This window comes from Prinia subflava, chromosome 15 (genome assembly GCF_021018805.1).
Source record: "Prinia subflava isolate CZ2003 ecotype Zambia chromosome 15, Cam_Psub_1.2, whole genome shotgun sequence".
Taxonomy (NCBI): domain Eukaryota; kingdom Metazoa; phylum Chordata; class Aves; order Passeriformes; family Cisticolidae; genus Prinia; species Prinia subflava.
Genome location: NC_086261.1, coordinates 17,723,827 through 17,732,479, shown reverse-complemented (window position 1 = coordinate 17,732,479; position 8,653 = coordinate 17,723,827). Strand labels below are relative to the sequence as shown.

Genomic DNA, 8,653 nt, shown 5'->3' with positions numbered 1-8,653 from the left:
TGTCATCTCAAAGATTTACCCCACCTCACTTCCCTGCAGTTACACTGGACAGTATTTCCAGGCTGAGACAAAACAGAAACATCCTTCAGGAAAGGTTTCAGTTTTTCCTTTCCTGCACTGCTTAGCAGCTCTGCTTCTCTGAATTTAAGGAGCAAATGTCTTGGATAGCAGCTGGCAGAAGATAGCCCTGCCTGCCTTACCCAAACCAATGCAATTTGTATTATCTTCACAGTTGTTACCTGCCCTGTGATCACACAGCATGCTGCCATCTCTGTTCCCACCATGCCTATGGCAATATTTATTACCCAGGACCAAGAAATTTAGGATTCTGAGGGGTCAGTGTTTTATCTACATTTTTAATTGCAGCTTGTAAGACTAGTTTGGTATACTGTTCATAATTATAATCATTATTGTACCTTAAAAATTGTTTGCTTGGGGTTTCTGGCCCACTCACCAAAATTTCACTTTTGTATTCATTAATAATGTAGTGTCTTCATCTCAAGAGTATCCAATCAGTAAAAACAGAGAGAATCCTTCTGAATGAGCTTCCATTGCTCAGGCAATAAATTATCTTGTCTTCCTCTGAAATCTTTGGTTCCAATAGTTCTCTGACAGTTCCAATATAGAAGCACTGGGGTTCTTCTTGAGCACCTGCTAGCTGAGGAATCAGTAGGAGTCAGTGCTAGTTTTAGACAGGGAATGAGAATAAGCACATCTGGTTTTGTGTTGAACATCTGAATAGAAATAGACCAAATACAACGTTTTAAATACAGAAAATCTGAAAAGTAACACTTATTTTAGGATTTTTAATGTGTGATACACCTGTTTTGCAAATGGTATTTCTTATTTTTGAAAACCATTTTGCATACTTGAGAGAAAAGAAGTTTCACTTGTTGACTGTTGTGTGTGGATTTAGACAAAGCTTGAGAATGTAGAAGGTTAGGTTTCCTTGCTTGTTTGCATATGACCAAACATTAACAAATGTAAATATTTGAGGTATGTATGAAAATGAATAAGGGTAAAAACTAAGGCATTACTAATACCACAATATTAATGCCAGTGTCTCACTCCCCTCACAGAATATGTTTAGCCACCAGTTTTTTATTTGCACACCAACCATGTTCTTTATACTTGAGCTCCTGTAACTAAAGGCTTTTTAAAAGCCTCTGATGTCTACATTTCATCTTCTAGTACCTGCAACAAAATGGGTTCCTGACAGTCCCTACTTTGGTATTAAATTAATCATGAGTTCTTATCTTTTAGGGTAGAGAAGGCAGAGATACGAGAAACTAGGAACCAATCTGGCCTTAGCTATGTACTCAGGTCACAATTAATATTGCTACTTTAATCTTTGTTCTAAAACCAGTGATTTGTATGTGGGAATCTGTCTGGGCAATGAGGAGCAGCTTTCATGATAAACTGACCTGTGAGTGAGCCTTTGCTGTGAGTGGCACTGACACAAACCTCTGCTTTTCTTAGAAGGCATGAGTATTCCACTGGTACCCTGTTTCTGTATCAAACACCTCCTTCTGCATATGGTAATTACATGTTTGCTGTTTGAAATAACAGAAATAAAACTTACCTTGCAAACACAACGAATTGTAGAATCAGGTTTTTGGTTTGCTTTAATGACTAGACACGGATGAGTTTTCAAAGTCATTAAAAGAATACTAGTTCATTGGAAAATCCCAACAATAATTTGCTCACCAAGACACCTGATACTTTTAAAGAGATGTTGATACATAACTTGAGATATTTAGTAAAACAAGATGTAAGATTTTGTTTGAGTATTTTCTCATGGTTAAAAACGAAATCCATTTTTACCAGCCATTTAGAAAGGCATGGCTTTCAAAGACTAATTAAACCCTTTTTCCTTATTGCAAGAAGGCAATTATTTAATGACAATATTTAATCCTAACAACATGCATAGGCTTGCTGTGCCTAGATACCATTCACACCTCTTAGTGTAGTTCTATGCCTTACAATTGCTGAAATGCCAGTTGCCTTCTCTGAATGTTTTCAGTGCTTTGCAAAGGACTTTTTTCATTTTCTGGATAGAAATCTTAGTTTAGAACACCAAGTGCAGTCTTGAGATCAAATCAGCGGGAGGGAAAATCCAGGCATTCCACAGAAACAGCTGAACATAGGTGAGTAACTTTACATTTTTATTTATCACCATATTAACCAAGACAGGAAAGGGACTACAGCAACACTGAAAGCAAATGAGCCATTTTAAATCTTACCTAGCTTTTGCAACCCTTGCAGTTACAGTAGCTGCAGTAATAAAATACACAAAATGCATTCTTAAGGCAGTTTCTGTCACTATATGCATTACACTGCTGTGGTTTATGATTAGCAAGGGGAAGGGTGCAGGAAGTCCAAGGTTTTTAGTGTTTAAACATAAAATTATAAAAATAGAGCTCAGCTGTCTGCAAACTTACAGGAAAAACTTGCACTTCAGATCATTTATTGAAAAAGAGATTCCAGCAGATTGGTCAGCAGAAGCACGTAATTTGTACAAAATCAATCATAATTACATTGTTGTTGTAACAGGCGTTTTTAAACTGGTAAGGCTTTCAGGAACACAGATCCAAAAATCACATGCTGAACTGTTCAGTGTTGCTTTCTTCTAAATGAACAGCCTGCAAAGAAATCACGTGAGCAGAGATATGAATAGTCCTTAAACTGTTACACTGCCTTGAAAAACTGTCCATCCAATGTAAGCAGAAAAATTCATGGATTAAATTTAAATTTCATGTACCGCAAGAGATGAAGATTTAGCACTGTAAGCCTTCTCTAGCTCAACCTGAACAACATGACTGCCATGCAATTCATCTTAATTTTATTTAAGGTGTACTACTTTTCTTCCAGATGCCTTTTAAAATTTCAGTCTTCTAAAATCTAAGATTTCCATCCCTTAGTGATACAAACCCCAAACTGAAGGAGCTGCTGTGTGTGTTGTTACCATTTCAACTGCTCAACAGCCTCACTTCAGGCATTCTCTCCATTTACCACCCCTGTGTAGTAGCACATTATATAAACACTGCTATGTGTCATTTGAACACACATTTATCTTTTGCCCTTTAAACAAGAAATTAATAAAATCTGGATTAATCTGTACATCTTTTAAATCCTAAAGTGTTTCCAGTGCTTTTCATACACCCCAGGCACCCACTGGGCTGCACTCAAAGAGACTGGTGTTATACCAATTATCTGTATATACATTATCAGTGGTTATCTGTTGCCTTATAAATTATATGGAACAAATTTGCTTTGAGCCAGGGAACTGCTTTATAGTAGGGGTATTTAAAAACAAACAGGCAAGCCATTAGTGACTAGCAGTGGCACAGAATTACTTTAGCCTGGCAATAATACCCTACTCCTTTGATGATGCTTTTTAACACTCTAAACACAGCTCAGAGTTACACAGCAGAATTCATTACATAAGCTGAAGGGAATGACAAGTCACCTAAAATGAAGTGTTTGATGACAATGTAGGTGTTTATCTGCCTGGCATATCTGTATAGCCATTTAAAAACAAACAATCTGAAGAGAAATTCCAAATTCTGGGCTACTAACAATGCTTCCACTAGCCAACACTAAGCAATTTGCACAATCAGTGTTCCAGTATCAGCTCCCAAAACCAAAGCTAAAATCCTTGCAGGCTCTAAAATGCATTTATGTAAGTGGCATATTTAGGTTGTGTGACATTGCCCTTACCTTCTGTGAGCCTGGCTTTGCCCCCGGTTGGCTGACACAGGACAGTTGAGCACCCCACACACAGAACTACTGTCTGAGCATGGCTGAAGACAGTGGTGATCTTGTAGCATCCTGAAAAACAGCATTATGAAACCTTCCACTGGGTATTTCCAGCATCATTTTAATGTGTTAATTGAATCAGGAACATGTCCAAAATGCCTCTATATTTCATTACACAACACACCAAGCCAAACGAAGCAAACCATGGTTGTGTTTTGAAGTGCCTGCCTTTACTTCCATGCTAGGAAAGCAGGTTAGGTAACAGAAACTGGTATGACCTCCATGTGAAAATCAACAGACTCTGCTGGTGCAAACCCTCATTTGCCTACCACGTCTCCTGCAAAGGAGTTCAGCAGTTCTAGATCAGCCTTCCCTGCTGAACAGGAGAACCCCTGGAGCTGGAGAAATATTTAACTTGTAACAGTAGAACACTGCTGTTGACAAAGTCCGGCAGCTGGGAATATAAATACTGCTGTTCCAATCTGTGTTTGCTTTCTGTTTAATAATTGGTACATATAAGGCTTGGTTGCATTCTATAAAACTAACATATTTAAATGGAAAGACTTGCACACAGAATAACCTCACTAATTCCCTATGCAATGCTTTTATGTACAACTTATACATTCTATGACTTAAGAAAGAACGTAATCACTCATACATGGCTTAAAATGGGATTTTCACTGCTTTTCGATTTTTTTCCCCTGAAAAGTATTTTTAATTAGCCAGGAGGTATTTTTGGAGGAAGAAAAACTTGTGAAGGATTTAATCTGGATGCGGATATACAAAACAAATAGGTAAGGGTGAGCAGAGACTGCATTTTCAGCACACTGGATCAGAAAGCTAAGACAGAATATGTTGTCAGGAGGGTCCTTTGATGAAAGATCTGCTTAGTAGGGAGAAGTACTATTACACAGAATAACAGATCTCTGTTTAAATCACAAAGAGTAACTGTACAGATCTTTGTTTGGGAAAGACTAACACCTAAAATTTAATCACAAAATTTTGGTTTTCCCCTATTGAATGTGAACTTGCAGGTTGATGAGTTTTTAACATTTGTGGGTTTGGCAGGGAAACCAGCCCAACCCGTCTGAGTATCCAGGTAGGAACTTCCAACTCCACTGACCCAGGGACACAAAAGGCCATCTGCTATTTTCAGTGCCTTGTGCATAGGATTCTATCTTTATTGAACCTGTCCTGCTTTGCCCTATATATCCCTCAAACACAAAAAACAACCCAACAATAATGAAGATAACCAATGACTTATGGGCCTCTGCTGACACTAACTGTATCACAGTGTATGCATTCATGCACACTGGTTTGAGAACTGACAAAAAACCCAAAAAAACCCCTTCAAGTCTGTATTTGTTTAAAAGCAACCACAGTTTACTTTCAAGCTGTTCAAATTAATTTATCTCACTTTCAGATGGAATACAATGTCCCAGAGCTTCTTAGGCTACTAAGAAAAAATAAGATAATAAAAAACCCTGAGTACCTCAACAATTCCCTGCTTCTAAGTCAGGAAGATCACTGTTGTAAGTAAGTGTTTTCTTATTGCTGGAATCTTCTTATGCTGCAGCAGTTTCTAGGAATATGGCAATATTTAAATATGGACGTAACTGTGCTGAACAAAAAGCTGCTCACTGGTAGAGCACATTCCTGTAATGGTGCCAGAAAATCCCATGGTTTGGTTTATAAAAGAGAAGTTGATTATACAGATGTCTCTGAGCCAAAGTAATGAAGATCTGTGAAAAGTGGTCATAGGCAACATTTTATAACCCTTGTATATGAGCTAGATGGAAGCTCAGTTCTCAACAGCAACATGCAGAAAAGGCAGTTGTGTGTTTTACTTTCTGTGTACATGAGCAGGATCCCTGCAGATATCCTTGTCAAAAGTTTTTCCAGTTGCTGTTCCAGAACTAACTTACACAAGGAGGAAAACAATGTTGGTTTCTGTTTGAAACTCATGTTGTGGACGCTTTAAGGCATCCATTTAATCTCAGTTTTTATACATGCAAATCTAGGAGGTTGGGTTTTTCCCTACTTGCAAGGATTTTTTAAAGGAAAAAAAACAACTAAAGAAGCTCTCATGCCAGAACCTCCAGAAAAGAAAAGTCTGATTTTTGTTTACATTAATTTTATCCAAAGATGGAAGACATTTTTATTGTTAAAAACCCAAAGCAATAGACAGATCATTTTCTCTACAGAATATATAAATCAAACTCAGCTAAAAGAAGAAATAATAATAAACCGTTATATGAAGATGAACAGCATACAAAATTATTTTTGTTGCTTCTGTAACGTATGAACATTTCAAATATTTACCTGGACATTTTACATCCATAAAGTAGGAGTTTGGGCTCTGCACAAGACGTTTCTTTTTGTGCTTTCTCTTCTCATCCTCCAAGGAGGGATGCACTAAGTCCTTGGCCAGCTGGGTGGGGCGAGAGGAAAAGCGCAGTGCGCGTTACACATGGGAGCCGGGGGCTGCCCCGAGCGCGGCCGCAGCCGGCCCGGAGAGCCGGGCAGGGGGGGCAGAGCCCCGCCGGGCTGCGGGAACGGGGGGCAGAGCCCCGGCGGGCTGCGGGCACGGGGGACAGAGCCCCGCCGGGCTGCGGGCACGGGGGACAGAGCCCCGCCGGGCTGCGGGCACGGGGGGCAGAGCCCCGCCGGGCTGCGGGAACGGGCACCGCCAGCGCCTTCGCGGCCGCCTGCGGGTCCCGACGGCTGCCGGGGCCGGGAGGAGCGGGGAGCCCGAGCGGCCGCAGCGGCGGCCGGAGACCCAGGACGATCGTGTTCGCTCCGGTACCCGCCGCCCCCCAGGGCCCCGCGGTGGCCGCGGACGGGAGGCACCGAGCACGGAGTACGAGACCGCAAACAACTCACAGGCATGTCCGCCGCCGGGCCGCCCCTTCCGCGCGCTCCCGCCCGCGGGGCCGCGCCTGTGCCGCGGCGGGAGCGCGCCCGCCGCAAACACGTGTGCGTCCAACGCGGCCGCACGCCAGAGCGGCTGGGTTTGGGGTATAAATGCCGCTTAGAACTGCATCGGCTTCACACTAAATGCTGACTAAATCATCACTCGTGTAGCACGGAATCACTGAATTATTGGGGTTGGAAGGCACCCCTGGACATCATCCAGGCAGGGGACACAGGAACGTGTCCAGGTGGGTTTGGAATGTCTCCAGACAATCTCCCTGGGCAGCTATTCCAGTGCTCTGCCACCCTACACGTAAGTTCTTCATGCAGAGATGAAACGTTCTGTGGTTTAGTTAATGGCTATTGCTCCTCGTCCCATCGCTGGGCACCACTGAAAAAAGTCTGACACAATCCTCTTAGCACTCGCCTTGCCGATATTCATACGCATTAATTAGATCCGCTCTCGGTCCTCTATTGTCTAGTCCAAACTGGCCCAGCTCCCGCTGTCTTTCCTCACAGGACAGATGCTCCACACCCCTCATTATCTTTGTGGGCCTCTGCAGGACCCTCTCCCTGTCTTTCTTGTTCTGAGGAACCCAGAACTGAACATAAGTATGTTGTTTCTTAGTAAATGATACATTGCATGAAGTTGTACCTGTGAGGATGTTCTTTTGCAGTTTCCCACCCCAGTCAAAAAGAAAAAGGCTGAAGTATTTCTGTTAGTTATAATTCATGTGCTTAAATCAATTTAGAGAACTTATGACACATAAAAATATTGAAGATAGTGGAAATCTAAAAAAAAAACCCACTGGGTTTTTTGTTTTGGTTTGGTTTGGCTCTTTTAGTAAGAAGCTGAGTGCTTTTTCTGTAAGTCAGTAATCTGTAAAATCACACGTATTTATCCTGGAACATTTAAAAGTGTAGTTCAATAGAAATCCTCCTGGTGGCACAACAGACCTTACAAAAATCACTTGGTATGAAGTCTTCCCAAAAGTCCAACGGGAACATGTCAGGACACTGAGAGGGAACTGCTGCATTTAGCAAAAATTATTTGAAAAGTTTGCCATGAGCACAAGCGAGGATGTAATTTCACAAATAACTTATCAGAGATATCAGACAACAATATTCTCAAGGCTGGGCTTGGTCTCTCCAGTGCTGACACTACAACAACTTTCAAAATACTTTCCACCCCAAACCCTTGGATTATTCTGCCAGAGTAGCCCCATGTGTTGTAGTGCTCCAAGCCATTATTTTGGTTTTCCTCTTCTCACTGTCACAGCCCTGTAACACTGTAATGCTGTGTTAGCATTTCTTCCTTATGTGCTGGGGTGGGGATGACACACAGACAGAAGTATTTTGGAAGTATTTCTTGTTGTATCATGGGGAATTTAATAGGAAGGGCTCTGACTCATACTTTCCTCTGCATGCTGGCCTGTGAAGCTAAGAACATAAACCAGTCACCAGCACAGAGTCAGTTCTTGTGTCTTCCTAGTACTTTCCTGTCCTTTTCAAATGCATGTTATTTATGTGCAAGTAGAATGGAAAGAAGATAATTGCTTAAGGCTTTTGATTTAGTATCTGAAGGAGAATTATGTTTTTCTGTGTTAAATAAAATGCCTTCATGATGTATAAAGCACCACTTATATAAAATAGAACTTCTGAAGTGCTGCTCTTGTTCACCTCTTCCTCCTGGCTTTCCCTTAGAGGACTTTCCTGCAAAGAGCCTCTGGTGCCTGAGGAAGACTTTGGAGTCACATCAGAAATTGGCTTTGGTGGAAGGAAGGGCACACAGGATGATCTGAAAACAGGATGTGTTTTGGACACATTCCTCTGGTTCTCTATTTTGGTTTTGCTTGTAGATTCATTTCCTTTTTGTAACAGCTTGTAGTTCAGTGACCTGCTATATGAGTCAATTCTAACGCATTACCTTTAATCTTACAATTGAAGCTTTTTATGATGTGTGCTCTTCAGAAAACAGAAA

General features: G+C 41.3%; 1 protein-coding gene across 1 annotated transcript; it reads right to left on the bottom strand.

Annotated features, from left to right (window-relative positions):
• Positions 1–2,152: 2,152 nt before the first annotated feature.
• On the bottom strand, positions 2,153–6,752 carry RPS27L (ribosomal protein S27 like). The gene is made up of 4 exons (XM_063412309.1): positions 6,643–6,752; positions 6,082–6,190; positions 3,721–3,831; positions 2,153–2,642 (listed from the first exon to the last, which is right to left on the bottom strand). The coding sequence occupies exons 1-4, from the start codon at positions 6,646–6,648 to the stop codon at positions 2,614–2,616; spliced, it is 255 nt and encodes an 84-aa protein (XP_063268379.1). The 5' UTR covers positions 6,649–6,752; the 3' UTR covers positions 2,153–2,613.
• Positions 6,753–8,653: the final 1,901 nt, after the last annotated feature.

What these genes read in the sequence shown, in the direction of transcription:
- RPS27L (XM_063412309.1), bottom strand. An exon ending in TATGGATGTAAAATGTCCAG is followed by an intron (nt 3,832 to 6,081) that starts GTAAATATTTGA and finishes GCTGTTTTTCAG; the next exon opens with GATGCTACAAGATCACCACT. An exon ending in CAAAGCCAGGCTCACAGAAG is followed by an intron (nt 2,643 to 3,720) that starts GTAAGGGCAATG and finishes ATTTCTTTGCAG; the next exon opens with GCTGTTCATTTAGAAGAAAG.